The sequence below is a fragment of the Lissotriton vulgaris genome, chromosome 11 (assembly GCF_964263255.1).
Source record: "Lissotriton vulgaris chromosome 11, aLisVul1.2, whole genome shotgun sequence".
NCBI classification, from domain to species: domain Eukaryota; kingdom Metazoa; phylum Chordata; class Amphibia; order Caudata; family Salamandridae; genus Lissotriton; species Lissotriton vulgaris.
In genome coordinates this window covers 544,017,726-544,042,664 of record NC_141699.1, presented here as the reverse complement: position 1 = coordinate 544,042,664, position 24,939 = coordinate 544,017,726, and the positions used below count along the sequence as shown (strand labels likewise).

At 48.1% G+C, this 24,939-nt stretch overlaps 1 protein-coding gene across 1 annotated transcript in view; it reads left to right on the top strand.

Moving 5' to 3' along the window:
* Positions 1 to 24,939, top strand: part of LOC147683120 (inositol polyphosphate-5-phosphatase A-like) — a 419,584-nt gene that overhangs the window by 349,334 nt on the left and 45,311 nt on the right. The window contains exons 9-10 of the mRNA XM_086943599.1: positions 15,902 to 15,986; positions 16,305 to 16,400. Coding sequence (XP_086799725.1) covers positions 15,902 to 15,986; positions 16,305 to 16,400 — 181 coding nt within the window. The remainder of the gene's footprint in view (positions 1 to 15,901; positions 15,987 to 16,304; positions 16,401 to 24,939) is intronic.

The window sequence follows — 24,939 nt, the reverse complement described above, 5'->3', positions numbered from 1 at the left end:
AGTATAACGATGCTGGGTGTGATTTCTACTAATGCTGGTGTGTGGGTTCTGATGATGTGTGGGGGGTGTAGAGTATAACAATGCTGTGTGTGATTTCTACTAATGCTGAGATGTGGGTTCTAATGATGTGGGGGGTGTAGAGTATAACGATGCTGGGTGTGATTTCTACTAATGCTGGTGTGTGGGTCTTGATGATGTGGGGGTGTAGAGTATAACGATGCTGGGTGTGATTTCTACTAAGGCTGGTGTGGGGGTTCTGATGATGTGGGGGGGTATAGAGTATAACGATGCTGGGTGTGATTTCTACTAATGCTGGTGTGTGGGTTCTGATGATGTGGGGGGTGTAGAGTATAACGATGCTGGGTGTGATTTCTCCTAATGCTGGTGTGTGGGTTCTGATGATGTGTGGGGGGTGTAGAGTATAACGATGCTGGGTGTGATTTCTCCTAATGCTGAGATGTGGGTTCTAATGATGTGGGGTGTAGAGTATAACAACGCTGGGTGTGATTTCTACTAATGCTGAGATGTGGGTTCTAATGATGTGGGGGTGTTGAGTATAACGATGCTGGGTGTGATTTCTACTAATGCTGGTGTGTGGGTTCTGATGATGTGGGGGTGTAGAGTATAACGATGCTGGGTGTGATTTCTACTAAGGCTGGTGTGTGGGTTCTGATGATGTGGGGGGGCGGGTGTAGAGTATAACAATGCTGGGTGTGATTTCTACAAATGCTGGTGTGTGGGTTCTGATGATATGGGGGGTGTAGAGTATAACGATGCTGGGTCTGATTTCTACTAATGCTGGTGTGTGGGTTCTGATGATGTGGGGGGTGTAGAGTATAACGATGCTGGGTGTGATTTCTACTAATGCTGGTTTGTGGGTTCTGATGATGTGGGGGGTGTAGAGTATAACGATGCTGGGTGTGATTTCTACTAATGCTGGTGTGTGGGTTCTGATGATGTGGGGGGTGTAGAGTATAACGATGCTGGGTGTGATTTCTACTAATGATGGTGTGTGGGTTTTGATGATGTGGGGGGTGTAGAGTATAACGATGCTGGGTGTGATTTCTACTAATGCTGGTGTGTGGGTTCTGAATTTGTGGGGGTGTAGAGTATAACAATGCTGGGTGTGATTTCTACTAAGGCTGGTGTGTGGGTTCTGATGATGTGTGGGGAGGTGTAGAGTATAACGATGCTGAGTGTGATTTCTACTAATGCTGGTGTGTGGGTTCTGATTATGTGGGGGTGTAGAGTATAACGATGCTGGGTGTGATTTCTACTAATGCTGGTGTGTGGGTTCTGATTATGTGGGGGTGTAGAGTATAACGATGCTGGGTGTGATTTCTACTAATGCTGGTGTGTGGGTTCTGATGATGTGGGGGGTGTAGAGTATAACGATGCTGGGTGTGATTTCTACTAATGCTGGTGTGTGGGTTCTGATTATGTGGGGGTGTAGAGTATAACGATGCTGGGTGTGATTTCTACTAAGGCTGGTGTGTGGGTTCTGATGATGTGGGGGTGTAGAGTATAACGATGTTGGGTGTGATTTCTACTAATGCTGAGATGTGGGTTCTGATGATGTGTGGGGGGGTGTAGAGTATAACGATGCTGGGTGTGATTTCTACTAATGCTGGTGTGTGGGTTCTGATGATGTGGGGGGTGTAGAGTATAACGATGCTGGGTGTGATTGCTACTAATGCTGGTGTGTGGGTTTTGATGATGTGGGGGGTGTAGAGTATAACGATGCTGGGTGTGATTTCTACTAATGCTGGTGTGTGGGTTCTGAATATGTGGGGGTGTAGAGTATAACGATGCTGGGTGTGATTTCTACTAAGGCTGGTGTGTGGGTTCTGATGATGTGTGGGGAGGTGTAGAGTATAACGATGCTGGGTGTGATTTCTACTAATGCTGGTGTGTCGGTTCTGATGATGTGTGGGGAGTGTAGAGTATAACGATGCTGTGTGTCATTTCTACTAATGCTGAAATGTGGGTTCTGATGATGTGTGGGGGGTGTAGAGTATAACGATGCTGAGTGTGATTTCTACTAATGCTGGTGTGTGGGTTCTGATTATGTGGGGGTGTAGAGTATAACGATGCTGGGTGTGATTTCTACTAATGCTGGTGTGTGGGTTCTGATTATGTGTGGTGTGTGATTTCTACTAATGCTGAGATGTGGTTCTGATCATATGTGGTGTGTGATTTCTACTAATGCTGAGGTGTGGGTTCTGAACATGTGTGGTGTGTGATTTCTACTAATGCTGAGATGTGGGTTCTGATGATGTGTGGTGTGTGATTTCTACTAATGCTGAGATGTGGGTTCTGATGATGTGTGGTGTGGGATTTCTACTAATGCTGAGATGTGGTTCTGATCATATGTGGTGTGTGATTTCTACTAATGCTGAGGTGTGGGTTCTGATGATGTGTGGGGGGTGTAGAGTATAACGATGCTGGGTGTGATTTCTACTAATGCTGAGATGTGGGCTCTGATGATGTGTGGTGTGTGATTTCTACTAATGCTGAGGTGTGGTTCTGATCATGTGTGGTGTGTGATTTCTACTAATGCTGAGGTGTGGTTCTGATCATATGTGGTGTGTGATTTCTACGAATGCTGGTGTGTGGGTTCTGATGATAGGTGGGGGTGTAGAGTATCACAATGCTGGGTGTGATTTCTACTAATGCTGAGATGTGGGTTCTGATGATGTGTGGGGGGGTGTAGAGTATAACGATGCTGGGTGTGATTTCTACTAATGCTGGTGTGTGGGTTCTGATGCTGTGGGGGTGTAGAGTATAACAATGCTGGGTGTGATTTCTACTAATGCTGGTGTGTGGGTTCTGCTGATGTGGGGGTTGTAGAGTATAACGATGCTGGGTGTGATTTCTATTAATGCTGGTGTGTGGGTTCTGATGATGTGTGGGGGTGTAGAGTATAACGATGCTGGGTGTGATTTCTACTAATGCTGGTGTGTGGGTTCTGATGATGTGGGGGGCGTAGAGTATAACGATGCTGGGTGTGATTTCCACTAATGCTGGTGTGTGGGTTCTGATGTGTGGGGGGTGTAGAGGATAACGATGCTGGGTGTGATTTCTACTAATGCTGGTGTGTGGGTTCTGATGATGTGGGGGGTGTAGAGTATAACGATGCTGGGTGTGATTTCTACTAATGCTGGTGTGTGAGTTCTGATAATGTGGGGGTGCAGAGTATCACGAGGCTGGGTGTGATTTCTACTTATGCTGGTGTGTGGGTTCTGATGATGTGGGGGGTGTAGAGTATAACGATGCTGGGTGTTATTTCTACTAATGCTGGTGTGTGGGTTCTGATGATGGGGGGGGTGTAGAGTATAACAATGCTGGGTGTGATTTCTACTAATGCTAGTGTGTGGGTTCTGATGATGTGGGGGGTGTAGAGTATAACAATGCTGGGTGTGATTTCCACTAATGCTGGTGTGTGGGTTCTGATGATGTGGGGGTGTAGAGTATAACAATGCTGGGGGTGATTTCTACAAAGGCTGGTGTGTGGGTTCTGATGATGTGGGGGTGTAGAGTATAACGATGCTGGGTGTGATTTCTACTAATGCTGGTGTGTGGGTTCTGATGATGTGGGGGGTGTAGAGTATAACGATGCTGGGTGTGATTCTACTAATGCTGAGACGTGGGTTCTGATCATGTGTGGGGTGTGATTTCTACTAATGCTGAGATGTGGGTTCTGAACATGTGTGGTGTGTGATTTCTACTAATGCTGAGATGTGGGTTCTGATGATGTGTGGTGTGTGATTTCTACTAATGCTGAGATGTGGGTTCTGAACATGTGTGTTGTGTGATTTCTACTAATGCTGAGATGTGGGTTCTGATGATGTGTGGTGTGTGATTTCTACTAATGCTGAGATGTGGGTTCTGATGATGTGTGGTGTGTGATTTCTACTAATGCTGAGATGTGGTTCTGATCATATGTGGTGTGTGATTTCTACGAATGCTGAGGTGTGGTTCAGATCATATGTGGTGTGTGATTTCTACTAATGCTGGTGTGTGGGTTCTGATGATGTGTGGGGGGTGTAGAGTATAACGATGCTGGGTGTGATTTCTACTAATGCTGAGATGTGGGGTCTGATGATGTGTGGTGTGTGATTTCTACTAATGCTGAGGTGTGGTTCTGATCATGTGTGGTGTGTGATTTCTACTAATGCTGAGGTGTGGTTCTGATCATATGTGGTGTGTGATTTCTACTACTGCTGGTGTGTGGGTTCTGATGATAGGTGGGGGTGTAGAGTATAACGATGCTGGGTGTGATTTCTATTAATGCTGGTGTGTGGGTTCTGATGCTGTGGGGGTGTAGAGTATAACAATGCTGGGTGTGATTTCTACTAATGCTGGTGTGTGGGTTCTGATGATTTGTGGGGGGTGTAGCGTATAACGATGCTGGGTGTGATTTCTACTAATGCTGGTGTGTGGGTTCTGATGATGTGGGGGGTGTAGAGTATAACGATGCTGGGTGTGATTTCTACTAATGCTGGTGTGTGGGTTCTGATGATGTGGGGGTGCAGAGTATCACGAGGCTGGGTGTGATTTCTACTAATGCTAGTGTGTGGGTTCTGATGATGTGGGGGGTGTAGAGTATAACAATGCTGGGTGTGATTTCCACTAATGCTGGTGTGTGGGTTCTGATGATGTGGGGGTGTAGAGTATAACGATGCTGGGTGTGATTTTTACTAAGGCTGGTGTGTGGGTTCTGATGATGTGGGGGTGTAGAGTATAACGATGCTGGGTGTGATTTCAACTAATGCTGGTGTGTGGGTTCTGATGATGTGAGGGGTGTAGAGTATAACGATGCTGGGTGTGATTTCTACTAATGCTGGTGTGTGAGTTCTGATGATGTGTGGGGGGTGTAGAGTATAACGATGCTGGGTGTGATTTCTACTAATGCTGAGATGTGGGTTCTAATGATGTGGGGGGTGTAGAGTATAACGATGCTGGGTGTGATTTCTACTAATGCTGGTGTGTGGGTTCTGATGATGTGGGGGTGTAGAGTATAACAATGCTGGGTGTAATTTCTACTAAGACTGGTGTGTGGGTTCTGATGATGTGGGGGGGTATAGAGTATAACGATGCTGGGTGTGATTTCTACTAATGCTGGTGTGTGGGTTCTGATGATGTGGGGGGTGTAGAGTATAACGATGCTGGGTGTGATTTCTACTAATGCTGGTGTGTGGGTTCTGATGATGTGTGGGGGGTGTAGAGTATAACGATGCTGGGTGTGATTTCTACTAATGCTGAGATGTGGGTTCTAATGATGTGGGGGGTGTAGAGTATAACGACGCTGGGTGTGATTTCTACTAATGCTGAGATGTGGGTTCTAATGATGTGGGGGTGTAGAGTATAACGATGCTGGGTGTGATTTCTACTAATGCTGGTGTGTGGGTTCTGATGATGTGGGGGTGTAGAGTATAACGATGCTGGGTGTGATTTCTACTAATGCTGAGATGTGGGTTCTGATGATGGGTGGGGGGGTGTAGAGTATAAGGATGCTGGGTGTGATTTCTACTAATGCTGGTGTGTGGGTTCTGATGCTGTGGGGGTGTAGAGTATAACAATGCTGGGTGTGATTTCTACTAATGCTGGTGTGTGGGTTCTGATGATTTGTGGGGGGTGTAGAGTATAACGATGCTGGGTGTGATTTCTACTAATGCTGGTGTGTGGGTTCTGCTGATGTGGGGGTTGTAGAGTATAACGATGCTGGGTGTCATTTCTACTAATGCTGGTGTGTGGGTTCTGATGATTTGTGGGGGTGTAGAGTATAACGATGCTGGGTGTGATTTCTACTAATGCTGGTGTGTGGGTTCTGAAGATGTGGGGGGCGTAGAGTATAACGATGCTGGGTGTGATTTCCACTAATGCTGGTGTGTGGGTTCTGATGTGTGGGGGGTGCAGAATATAACGATGCTGGGTGTGATTTCCACTAATGCTGGTGTGTGGGTTCTGATGATGTGGGGGGTGTAGAGTATAACGATGCTGGGTGTGATTTCCACTAATGCTGGTGTGTGGGTTCTGATGTGTGGGGGGTGTAGAGTATAACGATGCTGGGTGTGATTTCCACTAATGCTGGTGTGTTGGTTCTGATGTGTGGGGGGTGTAAAGGATAACGATGCTGGGTGTGATTTCTACTAATGCTGGTGTGTGGGTTCTGATGATGTGGGGGGTGTACAGTATAACGATGCTGGGTGTGATTTCTACTAATGCTGGTGTGGGGGTTCTGATGATGTGGGGGTGCAGAGTATCACAATGCTGGGTATGAATTCTACTTATGCTGGTGTGTGGGTTCTGATGATGTGGGGGGTGTAGAGTATAATGAGGCTGGGTGTTATTTCTACTAATGCTGGTGTGTGGGTTCTGATGATGTGGGGGGGTGTAGAGTATAACGATGCTGGGTGTGATTTCTACTAATGCTAGTGTGTGAGTTCTGATGATGTGGGGGGTGTAGAGTATAACGATGCTGGGTGTGATTTCCACTAATGCTGGTGTGTGGGTTCTGATGATGTGGTGGTGTAGAGTATAACGATGCTGGGTGTGATTTCTACTAAGGCTGGTGTGTGGGTTCTGATGATGTGGGGGTGTAGAGTATAACGATGCTGGGTGTGATTTCTACTAATGCTGGTGTGTGGGTTCTGATGATGTGGGGGGTGTAGAGTATAACGATGCTGGGTGTGATTTCTACTAATGCTGGTGTGTGGGTTCTGATGATGTGTGGGGGGTGTAGAGTATAACAATGCTGTGTGTGATTTCTACTAATGCTGAGATGTGGGTTCTAATGATGTGGGGGGTGTAGAGTATAACGATGCTGGGTGTGATTTCTACTAATGCTGGTGTGTGGGTCTTGATGATGTGGGGGTGTAGAGTATAACGATGCTGGGTGTGATTTCTACTAAGGCTGGTGTGGGGGTTCTGATGATGTGGGGGGGTATAGAGTATAACAATGCTGGGTGTGATTTCTACTAATGCTGGTGTGTGGGTTCTGATGATGTGGGGGGTGTAGAGTATAACGATGCTGGGTGTGATTTCTCCTAATGCTGGTGTGTGGGTTCTGATGATGTGTGGGGGGTGTAGAGTATAACGATGCTGGGTGTGATTTCTCCTAATGCTGAGATGTGGGTTGTAATGATGTGGGGTGTAGAGTATAACAACGCTGGGTGTGATTTCTACTAATGCTGAGATGTGGGTTCTAATGATGTGGGGGTGTTGAGTATAACGATGCTGGGTGTGATTTCTACTAATGCTGGTGTGTGGGTTCTGATGATGTGGGGGTGTAGAGTATAACGATGCTGGGTGTGATTTCTACTAAGGCTGGTGTGTGGGTTCTGATGATGTGGGGGGGCGGGTGTAGAGTATAACAATGCTGGGTGTGATTTCTACAAATGCTGGTGTGTGGGTTCTGATGATATGGGGGGTGTAGAGTATAACGATGCTGGGTCTGATTTCTACTAATGCTGGTGTGTGGGTTCTGATGATGTGGGGGGTGTAGAGTATAACGATGCTGGGTGTGATTTCTACTAATGCTGGTTTGTGGGTTCTGATGATGTGGGGGGTGTAGAGTATAACGATGCTGGGTGTGATTTCTACTAATGCTGGTGTGTGGGTTCTGATGATGTGGGGGGTGTAGAGTATAACGATGCTGGGTGTGATTTCTACTAATGATGGTGTGTGGGTTTTGATGATGTGGGGGGTGTAGAGTATAACGATGCTGGGTGTGATTTCTACTAATGCTGGTGTGTGGGTTCTGAATTTGTGGGGGTGTAGAGTATAACAATGCTGGGTGTGATTTCTACTAAGGCTGGTGTGTGGGTTCTGATGATGTGTGGGGAGGTGTAGAGTATAACGATGCTGAGTGTGATTTCTACTAATGCTGGTGTGTGGGTTCTGATTATGTGGGGGTGTAGAGTATAACGATGCTGGGTGTGATTTCTACTAATGCTGGTGTGTGGGTTCTGATTATGTGGGGGTGTAGAGTATAACAATGCTGGGTGTGATTTCTACTAATGCTGGTGTGTGGGTTCTGATGATGTGGGGGGTGTAGAGTATAACGATGCTGGGTGTGATTTCTACTAATGCTGGTGTGTGGGTTCTGATGATGTGGGGGGTGTAGAGTATAACGATGCTGGGTGTGATTTCTACTAATGCTGGTGTGTGGGTTCTGATTATGTGGGGGTGTAGAGTATAACGATGCTGGGTGTGATTTCTACTAAGGCTGGTGTGTGGGTTCTGATGATGTGGGGGTGTAGAGTATAACGATGTTGGGTGTGATTTCTACTAATGCTGAGATGTGGGTTCTGATGATGTGTGGGGGGGTGTAGAGTATAACGATGCTGGGTGTGATTTCTACTAATGCTGGTGTGTGGGTTCTGATGATGTGGGGGGTGTAGAGTATAACGATGCTGGGTGTGATTGCTACTAATGCTGGTGTGTGGGTTTTGATGATGTGGGGGGTGTAGAGTATAACGATGCTGGGTGTGATTTCTACTAATGCTGGTGTGTGGGTTCTGAATATGTGGGGGTGTAGAGTATAACGATGCTGGGTGTGATTTCTACTAAGGCTGGTGTGTGGGTTCTGATGATGTGTGGGGAGGTGTAGAGTATAACGATGCTGGGTGTGATTTCTACTAATGCTGGTGTGTCGGTTCTGATGATGTGTGGGGAGTGTAGAGTATAACGATGCTGTGTGTCATTTCTACTAATGCTGAAATGTGGGTTCTGATGATGTGTGGGGGGTGTAGAGTATAACGATGCTGAGTGTGATTTCTACTAATGCTGGTGTGTGGGTTCTGATTATGTGGGGGTGTAGAGTATAACGATGCTGGGTGTGATTTCTACTAATGCTGGTGTGTGGGTTCTGATTATGTGGGGGTGTAGAGTATAACGATGCTGGGTGTGATTTCTACTAAGGCTGGTGTGTGGGTTCTGATGATGTGGGGGTGTAGAGTATAACAATGCTGGGTGTGATTCCTGCTAATGCTGGTGTGTGGGTTCTGATGATGTGGGGGGGTATAGAGTATAACGATGCTGGGTGTGATTTCTACTAATGCTGGTGTGTGGGTTCTGATGATGTGGGGGTGTAGAGTATAACGATACTGGGTGTGATTTCTACTAATGCTGGTGTGTGGGTTCTGATGTGTGGGGGGTGTAGAGTATAACAATGCTGGGTGTGATTTCTACTAATGCTAGTGTGTGGGTTCTGATGATGTGGGGGGTGTAGAGTATAACGATGCTGGGTGTGATTTCTACTAATGCTAGTGTGTGGGTTCTGATGATGTGTGGGGTGTAGAGTATAAGGATGCTGGGTGTGATTTCTACTAATGCTGGTGTGTGGGTTCTGATGCTGTGGGGGTGTAGAGTATAACGATGCTGGGTGTGATTTCTACTAATGCTGGTGTGTGGGTTCTGATGATGTGTGGGGGGTGTAGAGTATACCGATTGCGGGTGTGATTTCTACTAATGCTGGTGTGTGGGTTCTGATGATGGGGGTGTAGAGTATAACAATGCTGGGTGTGATTTCTACTAATGCTGGTGTGTGGGTTCTAATGATGTGGGGGGTGTAGAGTATAACGATGCTGGGTGTGATTTCTATTAATGCTGGTGTGTGGGTTCTGATGATGTGGGGGGGTGTAGAGTATAACGATGCTGGGTGTGATTTCTGCTAATGCTGGTGTGTGGGTTCTGAGGATGTGTGAGGTGGTGTAGAGTATAACGATGCTGGGTGTGATTTCTACTAATGCTGGTGTGTGGGTTCTGATGATGTGGGGGGTGTAGAGTATAACGATGCTGGGTGTGATTTCTACTAATGCTGAGATGTGGGTTCTGATGATGTGGGGGCTGTAGAGTATAACGATGCTGGGTGTGATTTCTACTAATGCAGGTGTGTGGGTTTTGATATTCTGTGGTGCGAGTTTTGATAGTGGATGGATGTTTAGGGCTATCATGGGCCAAAGACTGGAAATCAGCTTCGTCTGGCTCATAATAACAAGAATGAGGATGGAACATAGAATTACAAGGAAGGTGACTTGGATTGTTCACTTCCTGCTTGGTAATTCCCTCCACTGTCCCTAACAGATGCACACAAGCAACTTTTACAACCCCCAGCAAATCCCTCTTACTGGATGAAGCCATCACTAGTATTTCAGGCATGCTTAAATACAACTCTCCTCACACACTCACGTCACTTCTACTGATAGCCATCAACAAATGGGCAGGGCTGCGAATCTGTTGGAACCCCAGTTAAAACCGTAAGTTGGAATGTAGGTGGCCCTGCTCAGAAACAAAAACGTTCCAGCAATCGGTGCAACTTCAGATTTTTCTCTCTGCATTTTTCAAGAAACGTGGGCTAATGATTCCGTATTTTTTCAAGGGTACAAAACATTCTGCATTACTGCAATAAAAACAAGCATTAGAAATGCAATAGGTCTCGCAGCATTAGAGTTAGTGCTTTTAGAATTGTTTATGGGTTTTTTTTGTAAATCTTTAGCATGAGGTTGAGGGTGAGTGAGGGTGAGGGGTTGAGGGTGAGTGAGGGTGAGGCTGAGGGGTTGAGGGTGAGGGTGAGTGAGGGTGAGTGAGGGGTTGAGGGTGAGGGGTTGAGGGTGAGTGAGGGTGAGGGGTTGAGGGTGGGTGAGGGGTTGAGGGTGAGTGAGGGTGAGGGGTTGAGGGTGAGTGAGGGTGAGGGTGAGTGAGGGTGAGTGAGGGTGAGGGTGAGTGAGGGTGGGTGAGTGTGAGTGAGGGTGAGTGGGGGTGAGTGTGGGTGAGTGTGGGTGAGGGATTGAGGGTGAGGGGTTGAGGGTGAGGGGTTGAGGGTGAGTGGGGGTGAGTGAGGGTGAGGGGTTGAGGGTGAGTGAGGGTGAAGGTGAGTGAGGGTGAGTGAGGGTGGGTGAGTGTGAGTGAGGGTGAGTGAGGGTGAGTGAGAGTGAGGGTGAGTGAGAGTGAGGGTGAGTGAGAGTGAGTGAGAGTGAGGGTGAGTGAGGGAGGGTGAGGGTGAGGGTGGGTGAGGGTGAGTGACGGTGAGTGAGGGTGAGTGAGAGTGAGGGTGAGTGAGAGTGAGAGTGAGGGTGAGTGAGAGTGAGGGTGAGTGAGAGTGAGGGTGAGTGAGGGTGAGTGAGAGTGAGTGAGGGTGAGTGAGTGAGGGTGAGTGAGGGAGGGTGAGGGTGGGTGAGGGTGAGTGAGGGTGAGTGAGGGTGAGTGAGGGGTTGATGTTGAGGGGTTGAGGGTGAGTGAGGGAGTGAGGGTGAGGGTGAGTTAGGGTGAGGGGTTGAGGGTGAGTGAGGGTGAGGGGTTGAGGGTGAGTGAGGATGAGGGGTTGAGGATGAGTGAGAGTGAGGGTGAGGGGTTGAGGGTGAGTGAGGGTGAGGGTGAGTGAGGGGTTGAGGGTGAGGGGTTGAGGGTGAGTGAGGGTGAGGGGTTGAGGGTGAGGGGTTGAGGGTGAGGGGGAGTGCGGAAGCAGCACGGAGGGCAGGGAAGGGCGGAAGCAGCACGGAGGGGCGGAAGCAGCACAGAGGGCAGGGAAGGGCGGAAGCAACAGGGAGGGCAGGGAAGGGCGGAAGCAACAGGGAGGGTAGGGAAGGGCAGAAGCAACAGGGAGGGCAGGGAAGGGCGGAAGCAACAGGGAGGGCAGGGAAGAGCGGAAACAGGGAGGGCAGGGAAGGGCGGAAGCAACAGGGAGGGCAGGGAAGCGCTGAAGCAACACTGAGGGCAGGGAAGGGCTGAAACAAAACGGAGGGCAGGGAAGGGCTATTTTGTATTTTATTGTAAATATGCGGACACAGAGGGATGGAGCTAGCCTTGCGCGAAGATGGCTGCGCTCTAGGCAAGCTCCTTTGGCTGCCACCTAATGAACAGCAATATGCTGCGGTAAACAAAATAATTAGAATTTAGAGAAGCTGACCTGTGCTTCGTAGGGGATTGAGCACACAAAATAGGCTTGCCACCGTACATGTGAAGCAGGCGTTGTCCCGCGGCCTAGATGGAAGCGGCAAGGACCGCCCTGCAGAGGATGTGGGAGGCCGCTGGCTGTGAGCTGCTCCTGTGCAGGCGGGCACTCTGTGGAGCCGGTCAGCGCCTGTGACGCTGTGCTCTGCAGCTGGAGGACGGGCGGCACCGAGGGAGCTGCGACCGGCCTGTGGGAATGACTGGCAGGATCAGTGTACAGGGAGGGTAGGGAAGGGCAGAAGCAACAGGGAGGGCAGGGAAGGGCGGAAGCAACAGGGAGGGCAGGGAAGAGCGGAAACAGGGAGGGCAGGGAAAGGCGGAAGCAACAGGGAGGGCAGGGAAGCGCGGAAGCAACACTGAGGGCAGGGAAGGGCTGAAACAAAACGGAGGGCAGGGAAGGGCTATTTTGTATTTTATTGTAAATATGCGGACACAGAGGGATGGAGCTAGCCTTGCGCGAAGATGGCTGCGCTCTAGGCAAGCTCCTTTGGCTGCCACCTAATGAACAGCAATATGCTGCGGTAAACAAAATAATTAGAATTTAGAGAAGCTGACCTGTGCTTCGTAGGGGATTGAGCACACAAAATAGGCTTGCCACCGTACATGTGAAGCAGGCGTTGTCCCGCGGCCTAGATGGAAGCGGCAAGGACCGCCCTGCAGAGGATGTGGGAGGCCGCTGGCTGTGAGCTGCTCCTGTGCAGGCGGGCACTCTGTGGAGCCGGTCAGCGCCTGTGACGCTGTGCTCTGCAGCTGGAGGACGGGCGGCACCGAGGGAGCTGCGACCGGCCTGTGGGAATGACTGGCAGGATCAGTGTGCCTGCAGCCCGGTAGATGAGCATGGCTCGCGGCGGGAGGCGGTGTTACGCGGAAGGAAGTTAGACGGCGTTAGACGGAAGGAAGAGAGGGGAGGGGGAGGAGAAATGCGACACGGCGGGAAGGGGAGGGGGCGGAGCGGGTAAACAAAGACGGACGTGCACGCGCACGCGCTTTTAAGGTCAATGCGCATGCGCATAAGCTCAATGCGCATGCGCATTGACCTTAAAAGTCACGGGCACTGCAAGGAATCGCCACGATTCCTTGCAGTGTGGATAAAGAGTGGATAAGTCGCAATACTCTCGCTTGCTCGATGCGCATGCGCATCGACAGGCGAGACCTAAAAACGTGCCAGAGGCAGACCCTCAAGGGGCCTGACAAGTTTGTCAAGCACCCCTTTGACCTGTTCGACAACTGAAATATCTACTCAGCTCGGGCATAGGCAAAAACAGCTACTATCTTTTAAAACCCAAACACAACTAATGCAGAACAGGGCAGGCACGGTGACTTGCAGCATTTAGATGCCTGCTTCAAATCTTTACCGTAATGTTGGGGAGTGGTTTCGGATAGCGTTGGGTGGGACATCTGATAATATCGGGACGTGGGCTCTGATAACGCTCTGATTTGGTTTCTGATACATTTGGGATATGGGTTCTGAAAATGATTAGTGTGGGTTCTGATACATTTGGGATATGGGTTCTGAAAATGATTAGTGTGTCTTCTGATAATTTTGGGGTGTGGTGTCTGATGCTGTAGGAATGTGGGTTCTAATAGTGTTTGGTGTGGGTTCTGATAATGTTGGAATGGGAGTCTGATAATGTTGGGGTGTGGTTTCTGATAATATTGGGGTGTGGTGTCTGATGCTGTAGGAATGTGGGTTCTAATAGTGTTGGGGTGTGGTGTCTGATGCTGTAGGAATGTGGGTTCTAATAGTGTTGGGGTGTGGTGTCTAATGCTGTAGGAATGTGGGTTCTAATAGTATTGGGGTGTGGTGTCTGATGCTGTAGGAATGTGGGTTCTGATAGTGTTTGGTGTGGTTTCTGATAATGTTGGGGTGTGGTTTCTGATAATATTGGGGTGTGGTGTCTGATGCTGTAGGAATGTGGGTTCTAATAGTGTTGGGGTGTGGTTTCTGATAATGTTGGGGTGTGGTGTCTGATGCTGTAGGAATGTGGGTTCTAATAGTGTTGGGATATGGTGTCTGATGCTGTAGGAATGTGGGTTCTAATAGTGTTGGGGTGTGGTGTCTGATGCTGTAGGAATGTGGGTTCTAATAGTGTTGGGGTGTGGTTTCTGATAATGTTGGGGTGTGGTGTCTGATGCGGTAGGAATGTAGGTTCTAATAGTGTTGGGGTGTGGTTTCTGATAATGTTGGGGTGTGGTGTCTGATGCTGTAGGAATGTGGGTTCTAATAGTGTTTGGTGTGTTTTCGGATAATGTTGGGGTGTGGTTTCTGATAATGTTGGGATGTGGTTTCTGATAATATTGGGGTGTGGTGTCTGATGCTGTAGGAATGTGGGTTCTAATAGTGTTGGGGTGTGGTGTCTGATGCTGTAGGAATGTGGGTTCTAATAGTATTGGGGTGTGGTGTCTGATGCTGTAGGAATGTGGGTTCTAATAGTGTTGGCGTGTGGTTTCTGATAATGTTGGGGTGTGGTGTCTGATGCTGTAGGAATGTGGGTTCTAATAGTGTTTGGTGTGGTTTCTGATAATGTTGGGGTGTGGGGTGTGGTGTCTGATGCTGTAGGAATGTGAGTCTGATTATGTTGGGGTGTGGTTTCTGATAATGTTCGGGTGTGGTTTCTGATAAGGTTGGGGTGTGGTTTCTGATAATATTGGGGTGTGGTGTCTGATGCTGTAGGAATGTGGGTTCTAATAGTGTTGGGATGTGATGTCTGATGCTGTAGGAATGTGGGTTCTAATAGTGTTGGGGTGTGGTGTCTGATGCTGTAGCAATGTGGGTTCTAATAGTGTTGGGGTGTTGTTTCTGATAATGTTGGGGTGTGGTTTCTGATAATGTTGGGGTGTGGTGTCTGATGCTGTAGGAATGTGAGTTCTAATAGTGTTTGGGGTGGATTCTGATAATGTTAGAATATGAGTCTGATTATGTTGGGGTGTGGTTTCTGATAATGTTGGGGTGTGGTGTCTGATGCTGTAGGAATGGGGGTTCTAATAGTGTTTGGTGTGAGTTCTGATAATGTTGGGGTGTGGTTTCTGATAATGTTGGGGTGTGGTTTCTGATAATGTTGGGATGTGGTTTATGATAATGTTGGGGTGTGGTTTCTAATAATGGGGTGTGGTGTCTGATGCTGTAGGAATGTGGGTTCTAATAGTGTTTGGGGTGGGTTCTGTTAATGTTGGAATGCGAGTCTGATAATGTTGGGGTGTGGTTTCTGATAATGTTGGTGTGTGGTGTCTGATGCTGTAGGAATGTGGGTTCTAATAGTGGTTGTTGTGGGTTCTGATAATGTTGGAATGTGAGTCTGATAATGTTGGGGTGTGGTTTCCGATTATGTTGGGGTGGTGTCTGATGCTGTAGGAATGTGGGTTCTGATAATGTTGGGGTGTGGTTTCTGATAATGTTGGGGTGTGGTTTCTGATAATGTTGGGGTGTGGTGTCTGATGCTGTAGGAAGGTGGGTTCTAATAGTGTTGGGGTGTGGTTTCTGATAATGTTGGGGCGTGGTGTCTGATGCTGTAGGAATGTGAGTCTGATAATGTTGGGGTGTGGTGTCTGATGCTGTAGGAATGTGGGTTCTAATAGTGTTTGGTGTGGGTTCTGATAATGTTGGAATGGGAGTCTGATAATGTTGGGCTGTGGTTTCTGATAATGCTGGTTGTCGGTTCTTATATTGTTGGGATGTTGGTTTCTGATACTGTTGAGTCCTACTGAACTTGGGTGCGAGAGCTCTGCTAGTGGTGACGGTGAGGTTTGTTGATGCTGGGGGAGAGCTTTGACAGTGGTGATGTGTGTGTACTTCTAACGGCTCGGGTCTGAGTCCTGATTATTTTGGGAGAATTAGTTGTTCCGAAGTTGGTTTTGGTATTTTGCTAAAGTTGAAATGTCATATGTGTTCATGTTGTGGCGTAAGTTGAGCTATATTTGGGTTTAATTCCTTATTTGTCTGTTACAGAGTCACTGATGACCGCCTCCCTCGGGTTCCTTTCTTCCTCTTTGGAGATTTTAACTTCCGGTTGGACACTGGCAGCCTCATCCAGGTATGTGAAGACCTCAGAGGTGGAGAAGGTGAATGAAGAGAGAGAAAAATGTGGGGAAGAATGGTAAAAGAGGAGGAGAAGATAAAAACTTTAGAGGGAGAGCAGAAACAATATCTTATAGAGGAGATCGGAATAGTGGTAGGGTGACAGAGGAGGAAAGAGAAGGCAGGGAGTGGAGGAGAGAGAGTAAAGCAAGACTAGTGACCAGAAGCAAGGAGCAAAAGAGGGGAGGATTGGATTGAGAATGCTGGAGCAAGGAGAGGCTTGAGTAGGGAACCAGGGAACGGTTTCTTTTCTAACTCACCGCTCTTTGTCCAGACACTCAGCAGCTGTGGAAGGTTACAGATGGTGAAGAGCGACAGTGGTAGTGTGCTCGAGAAGATTATTTGTGAGGAAACAGAGGAGAATCAGAAGGTAACCAAACATTAAAAGCTCTTTTTACCTTATAAGAATACTGTATGGCAAGTGCACAGCCATGTTTAAGCTGCGGGCACTATCTGTAATAAACCAAATATTTATCTATTTTAGCAAAGCATTAGTTGGCGAATTTAAGAACTTACTGTTGGAAAGCAGCTCCTTTGAATCAGTCAAAGCCTTGCCTGCCAATGAAAACCCTTTCAGTAATTGATATGCTTGTGAAAGTAAGGTTTGTTTGTCCAACGAGAGTCGTTTCTGACTGACTGAGTCCTTGACTGTACCATCGAAGCCATGCTTAACTGACCTCCCCAAGCCTCATGAGCTGGAGGTTTGTACTTTTGACCGGGGCGGCCGTCCTTGGGGTGAGATTAGGCCTCACTCGAGCAGGATGCAAGATTCTTTTATTGCAGTGGTGTTGGGGCAGGCCCGTAGTCAGGACACCAGTTGGATGGTACTTTGTCCCTGTCAGGGTCTCTCTGGATCTGAGTCTCCATTCCAATCACTTGTCTTTCTTCAGCTCACCCAGTAGTTGATGCGTCTGCCGCTTCAGCATGTTTCCTTTGCGCCTTGATCCATGCTGCACTCGAAGGTGAACCTGGGCATAGTCAGCCCCGATCCGCACACCAGGCTTTCATAATTCTTTTCAATCCTAGCATCTGTGAATCCAGGAAACTTTTAAGGTTATTGGATGATTATGAATAATGGAGCAGCTGTTTTCTCTAACTAAACCTGATCCCTCGGCTTACGGTGATCTGCCTGATGACCCACCAGATAGCTGTGAGAAGACCAGGTCTGGGTGAATGCTCAGGTCCAGGTAGCACGTCGAAGGGATGCCCCCATGCTGAAGTATTACATTGTTGTAGTAAGTATTGAGTATGGAACCTGGAACCTGATCCCTCGGCTTACGGCGATCAGCCTGATGACCCAACACATAGCTGTGACAAGCGAGCTTGGACCTCAGGAGACCAGGTTTGGGTGAATGCTCAGGTCCCGGTAGCACGTCGAAGGGATGCCCCCATGCTGAAGTATTACATTGTTGTGGTAAGTATTGTGTGGTGGAACCCGGAACCTGATCCCTCGGCTTAGGGTGATCTGCCTGATGACCCACCAGATAGCTGTGACAAGCGAGCTTGGACCTCAGGAGACCACGTCTGGGTGAATGCTCAGGTCCAGGTAGCACGTCAAAGGGATGCCCCCATGCTGAAGTATTACATTGTAGTAGTAAGTATTGAGTATGGAACCTGGAACCTGATTCCTCGGCTTACGGTGATCTGCCTGATGACCCAACACATAGCTGTGACAAGCGAGCTTGGACCTCAGGAGACCACGTCTGGGTGAATGCTCAGGTCCAGGTAGCACGTCGAAGGGATGCCCCCATGCTGAAGTATTACATTGTTGTAGTAAGTATTGTGTGGTGGAACCCGGAACCTGAGTAGATGACGTAGCAGGAGATCTGGAGGGGATCACATTCTAGGGAATTTCATTGTTAGTTGCTCCTGCTGGCTGCCGTGAACGTGGGATACTGCTATGAAGTATTCTTTATTTTAATAAAATAACTGCTTGGAGTATGTCCTGGCGGAATCTATAGGACGCCTTACTCTGTGTGTGCCACATAATCGTTCACTTCCTGTAAGCCTAGCTGTCACAGGTTTTTTCCCCTCATTCACAGATGTAGTCAGTCGAAACTTCACAAACACTGTAACCATTCATAGGCATTTTGATGACAAAATGGAGGGTGGGGACCTTGTACAGTAATGTGCAGTGCAGCAGTTTCACGCGTTGACGTGTGTCAAGTGGCTCGGATTACTGGGCCCTTTATGGCCTTTTATTGCCTTGTGCTGATTTGTTTTATGGACGTATTGACAAGGGAAACCACTCATAAAACAAGGAGGCTTGTCGGCAGCCTCCCAGGCATCTTGGGCCAATTAGCCTCGTCACTGCTAATATGGCGTCGCTGCTAGTGAGACAAATGTGTCGGGGCTTAACAGCGCGCGAGGCGGGGCCCCGAATAGTGCAGCAGGTGCAGTGGCACAGGATAGTCAAGCGCCCACTGCACCCCGCCCAAATCTGTGGTGGTGGCCATTTTCCCTGCTTGCACTAGGGCCCATTACACTGTTGCTACCCACTTCTCCAGCAATCAGCTTGTTTTTCATGTTTGAATGGCGGGGCGGTTGAGGGCAGATTAATGCGGTCCCGTGCAGCAGTCGGGCTGGCAGTACCTTTTTTTAAATTTCACTTAAACAGTTCCACACCTTAAAAAAAGGAAAAACAACTGTTCTTGAACGGTTAAGGGGAGTAACCAGTTCTGGAATGTGTTCCTTTAATATCACTTTTTAAGCACTTAAAAACACAATCTTTGTGGACATTTTGCGGAAGCTTATCTAATAATGTGCGTAGCATACACTCTACTGTGTGTGTGATACATTTTTTACACTAATAACTTGAATATTCACAGTGCTTTTTGTCAGAGGCTGGGACCTCATAGAACTATAAATACATATTTTCCAATGCACCACTCAGAATTCCAATCAATAACCCTCCAGTTAGACACAGACAGACATCTGAAGTGATGACATTAACCAACTGAGCTTTCCTACTGAAACAACGCATTTCCCAGAGATTAGTTTAACTTGCATTTATGTTTCATTTAAAGTCTGTGCATTTTATTTTAACATGCAGTTACATGTAGATGAAAGGCCAACAAAATAGTAAAATAATATTTTGTTCATTTTGCCACGTTTCTTACCCTGCCACCATGCTCTTTGAACCCTCCCCCTTTTTTCTTAGGATCGGAGTTCCCATACTTTTTCACTAATACATGCAAGGCCCAGTTGCAACTTCCTACAATGAACTCCCTATCTAACTTTTTTAAAATTTTCATATTAGCCCCTCCTTCCCCTCTCAGTGTGTCCTTTTGCACACGAGAACCCTCCAATGGCCCTTTTTGTTTTTCCCGAAAAGAGTACCATTGTGGGATGGCTAAATGATGGTCGACCACAATCAGTGCTTTTCTTCCGTAGCCCACAACTGCGTGGCACCCGCTTCCTTTGTTGTGTTTTGGAAGTATGTGCTTTAATTTGTCTTTTTCTTAATGCAGGATTCCACCATACCGCCACATTTCTTCCTTTTTTCTCCTCCTGCACCTGCTTCGGTGTGTTATCTCATGGTACGATGCAGGCAGATAGAAGACCAGTGGTGAGGAGTCCGTGGCAGAGTCTGAATATCGCAGTTTGCATTGCGTACTATGGAAATAGTTTTTTTCTTGCTCCCTGATACAAACTCCTCCTGCAGTCTAACCAAAGGCCTGATCACCTTTCTAATCCAAGCAAACAATTGTCTGTGTTATGATCAACATAATGTTTGCAAGAGTCTGGCACTTTCATCTATGCAAGTGAAGGAGAACAGTTAGCTGTGCCTTCTACATACAACTAGCTGGTCTGGCTCTGGTCTCAGAGCTGAGACGTACACAGGAACAAGCCTCCCGACACCACTCACAACGTCACCAGCATCACCCGACGATCTAGAATTCAATGTTCTAGCCCACTCAGAGATGGCACCACCACAGCACCATTCATCATTGGATGGATGGGGCTGTACTCTGCAGAGCTCCTACTCACCTTCAGTGAAGCCCTCACTGACATTTTCCTGGGAGACTGGACCCGTTGCCACTGCCCTGTGCACCCAGCTTTCCTCCTCCAGCACCCTACCCCCGAATGCTTGGTGGTGCAGGCCTTGGCTGCTATAGTCAACCCTAGTGCGTTCCCTAACACTCCACTGGACAGAGAATCCAAGGGGCTGGACTTTTTCGGAAAGCAAATTTTCTCTTCTACCAGCCTAGCATTGTAGTCGGTGAACACTGCATGCCTCCTGGTCTGAGACTCCCACACCTTCTGGGCCTCATTTACGCAAATGCTGCCCACAGTCCTGCCAGGGGGCCTCGTCATACTGAACTAAACCATACTTGATGGGCATGATGCAGCAAAATTCACCATCTGGTGTGGATTGGACACCACCGACTCACTGGACAGGGCCATCACGTCCATGGTGACACTCTGCTGCCACACCTGGTTGAGATCAACTGGCTTCTAAGGGGGCGTCCCTTCGACACTGATTGACAAAAGTGATGGCGGGGATTGAAGCACATCTTTGGAGGTCAGGGGTTCCAGCAGTGGCTACCGGCACGGCTCACGGGTGGCGGGGCAGCACGTGGGAGGGGGATCAAGGGGGATGCGGGCGGCAATGTTAAACAAGCACTGGCGTTGCCAATAGGTCTCGCAGTAGGAAAGTTGGAGCTATTACAATTACAAATAACAATGCCTTTTATTTTTGTTTTCATTTTAAAAACATAAAGGGCTTTGTCATTTACAAAAGCAATAGCTCCAACTTTCCTACTGCGAGACCTATTGTGCACTGCACAGTGTGGGTGAAAATGGCACTGCGTTGGTGTGAGTGGCGTTGCGTGGGTGATAGTGGGCTTGCGTGGGTGTGAGTGGTGTTGCGTGTCTGAAAGTGGTGCTGTGTGGGTGAAAGTGGCACTGCGTGGGTGTGAGTGGCTTTGCGTGAGTGAGTGAGTGAGTGGCGTTGCGTGGGTGAGTGGCGTTGCATGTGTGAGTGGCGTTGCATGTGCCGATTCACCCAGCACACAGAAGGTTTTTACGATTCACAGTAGCCAAGAGCCACTTTCAATTCAGAGTTTTACCCTTTGGACTTCGCTCAGCTCCGAGAATCTTCACGAAGGTCTTGGCACCAGTAGCTGCATTTGTAAATGTAAATGTATTGCGATTTATATAGCGCACGTATCACCCGAAGGCATCAAGGCGCTTGCCTTGGGAACCCGTCCTGGTATTCCCCTGTGAGATAACCCCAGCAGGGTATCCACAAGGTGAAAGCCAGGCATCCCGCCGCGAGGGGCCGTAGTGGAGATTAAGCAAGCTATTGCCCAGAGTCGCAGAGTGTGAACCCGTGAGTCGAGTAGGCACCGGAACGAGAATTATAGAGTCCGTGGAATTTTTGAGCCCAAGACCTGCCGAGGCGGGGAATTGAACTCTGGTCCAGGACCGATCTCAGCTTCCGGGTCTGCCGCCTCTAACCCCTGAGCCACACTTCTCCACAATTTCTACGGAAGAATCATTTCCAGGTCTTCCCTTACCTGGACGATTGGTTGCTAAAGGCTCCGTCCAGGGAGCCTGCGAGGGAAGCGGTCAACGCGTGCACAAACCTCTTCCAGAATTTGAGTCTCACTCTGAACAAGGAGAAATCATCTCTGGTTCTGTCCAGGACAGCACGCTTCCTGGGAGTCATCTTGGACTCAAATCTCAAGAAAGCTTTCCCAACCATGGAGAGGCAAGAAAAACTGCAGACCATGGCGCTAGACTTACAAAGAAGAAGGTTTCTTTCAGTACGCCGTTACAAATCCCTTCTGGGGGTAATCTCTTCATGCATTCATCTAATTGCACACTGTAGATTGAGGATGTGTCCTCTTCAAGAACAACTGGACATCCAATGGAGACAGGTTCACGGGTCTTTCGACGACAAGGTGACCATCACCTCGGCAATGAAAATAGCTGCCGTGTGGTGGACAAAGCAGGAGAACTTGTCCCAAAGTCTATCCTTCGTAAGCGATCCATCTCCTCAGGTGGTGACGACGGATGCGTCATTGGACGGTTGGGGAGCAGTACTGCAGGACCTGCATGTCAGTGGGCATTGGTCTCCTCAGACTCGTCGGCTCCACATCAATCTTTTGGAGCTCAGGGCAATCAAACTGGCCCTTCTGGCTTTTCTCCCTCGCCTAAGAGGTTCAAAAGTTCTCATCCATACGGACAACACCACTGCCATGCATTACGTGAACAAAGAAGGGGGAACCAGGTCTCTCCCGTTGTCTCAGGAAGCTCAAGAAATCTGGGAATGGGCGATCCATCATGGGATTTCGCTACAGGCGGAACACCTGCCAGGAGTTTTAAATGAAAATGCCGACTGACTAAGCAGGTCATCCTCAGTCAGTCACGAGTGGGAACTGAACCAGCAAGTGCTGGAGGAGGTCTTCCAACAGTGGGACAAGCCTGCGATAGATCTATTTTCCACACCGACCATCAAGAAATGCCAGTCTTATGCAAGCAGGCTTCACCACCAAGGATCATTGGGGAATGCACTTTCGATAGCCTGGTCAGGGACATTTGTCTACGCCTTTTCCCCATTCCACTGATCCCGAGGCTTATCAGGAAGATCAAGGTGGAGCCATGCAAAATGATCTTCATAGCCCCTGCTTGGGCGACAGTTCTGGTTCACTGAACTCCACCTATTGTCGCTGGTTCCTCCTCTTCCCTTGCGAACAATTCCAGATCTTCTCACAATGTCCGAATGGCAAATTTGGCATCTGGATCCAGCGTCATTGCACCTGACAGCATGGCTCCTGAGCAGCGAGAGTTCATGAACCTTCCCATCTCAAATGAAATAAAGGAAGTTCTCTCCCAGGCTAGAGCCCCTTCCACTAACAAAACCTTCAGTCTCAAATGGAAAAGATTTTGCATCTGGTGCAGGAAAGAGGATGTTGACCCCTTCTCTTCACAACTTCATCAAATTCTACCTTATCTTTTATCCCTGGCTAAGTCTGGGCTGACCCATTCATCCATAAAAGTTCATTTGACAGCGATTTCTAGGTACAGACGTTCAGCGTCTGGCTGGCTGGCCCGAGACGGCCGACTGTCATGCACACTTGAAGTGGTCAAATGACTGCTCCCCTTGTGACCCCAGCCCCGCCTACCCTAACCCATCCCTGTAGTAAAGAAAAATAAAATGATAATAACGTGGTTATTATCATTTTTTTTCTGCTCTGCAAGCAATGGGACAACGCTCCTCCACCTTAGCGGAAGAGCCGCCCCTGAAAGGCTCTTCAAAAAAACTTCAAGCGGCGCTGCAAAAAGTGCAACAAGATGCAGGGTTGGGAATATGTGGAGGCTGGAAAAGGCACAGCATATTAAAACAGAACTGACACAGTGCAGGGGTTATAAATCCCATGACACCATGACCCTACCCTGCTCTTAGCTGCACGACCCCCAAAAAGTGGTCCCTTCTCTATTACTTAGTCATATAGACGAGGGCCACACCTCTCCACTACTGTCCCCTGCAGTAGTCTGAGCTTTGCAGGTTTAGGACTGCCATGGGACCCCTTAGTGTTGGGTACATGTCCCCCACCTCTGTACTTCTGACTCCTGGACAATTTTGATCCCCCAGGATTTTGCAGTTGGGGATGGCAAATTTTGTGGCAACAAAATGCAAAATATGTGGTCCAAAACCCCAGAATTTGCAGTATTTTTTTAACAGGCATAATATCTGCTTGTCATAACAATAACATTCCAAATCACCTGGAAGTAAAATGTAATCGTGACTGAGACGTCTCTAGATAGCAGTTTGGTGTAGTGGCCTACCCCTCCCCGCCCAGTAGCTCTGCTGTTATCTAGAACGTCTAACGAGACGATGGAACTGGGGAATCGGTACAAGTCTCGGCATCACCTCAACATCCTGTGATTCTTAGCAGATCACTTAAACTATCCATGCCTGAACAAAAACTCATGTGATTCTGAAATTGTATTTTTATTGAATTTTATGTTATGGACTTAAAATTTATTGTTGTGTTATTGTGCTTTTATGATTGCTGATGCTAATCGAAATAAAGTAAATACTGACTGACTGACCTTGTGGAATGGAACTGATGCTCATGTAAAGGGCTCTATACCCTTGGTCCAGTTTGCTCTATGTATAGGAGCAAAATACACAATTCTTCATTATGTGGCCATGTCGTCCCATTGCCTCGGTAACCTACCAGAATGCCTGTATAAAGATAAACAATAAGACCTGTCTGGCCAGTTTAACATGCTTTTACACCGAGCCCCCTTAAGGAGGGTTAACTGGTGGCTTTTGACAACACTGCTTGATGGAGATAAAGGGCAGTGGGGAGGGAGGGGCCTAGCAGATGCGTAATAAAATTTGAGGGGGCCCACCTGCAAAGTACATTAAGCCCCCCCCCCCCCCTCCCCACCTCACCACCTACCACTTTCGCTGAAGGGGCCACCTGGAGTTTGCCACCCCCACCCCATCCTTGAACCGCTGGGACTTATTTTATGCCACTGGGTCCTAGGCAGGTATATATGGGGAGCCGGGCAGACGACAGAGGAATTTAACACCTCTGTTCTGCTGCCAGCTGTCATCTTGCTCGCCCTCCTTTCATTGGCTTTGTGACAGTGCAGAGCCAATAAAAGAAGAAGCCTAATTTTCTTTTAAAAGAATTTACAATCTTCTTAGTTTTCTCTATCAGTCTTGTAAAAATGTTGATACTTTTACAAAAGTGCCAGTCTCGTGATTTTTTTTGCATATATCGCAAAATCGCAATATCATGAGGGGGTCTGTCTGGAGTGTAGTGTGAGCACAGAAGGCCAAGGGCCTGATAATGAGTTGAACAACACCTGAGTGGGTATTACTCCATGCACTGAATGCGATTATTCTGGGTGAGGTACTTAGTGGGACTAGTCAGAAACAACTA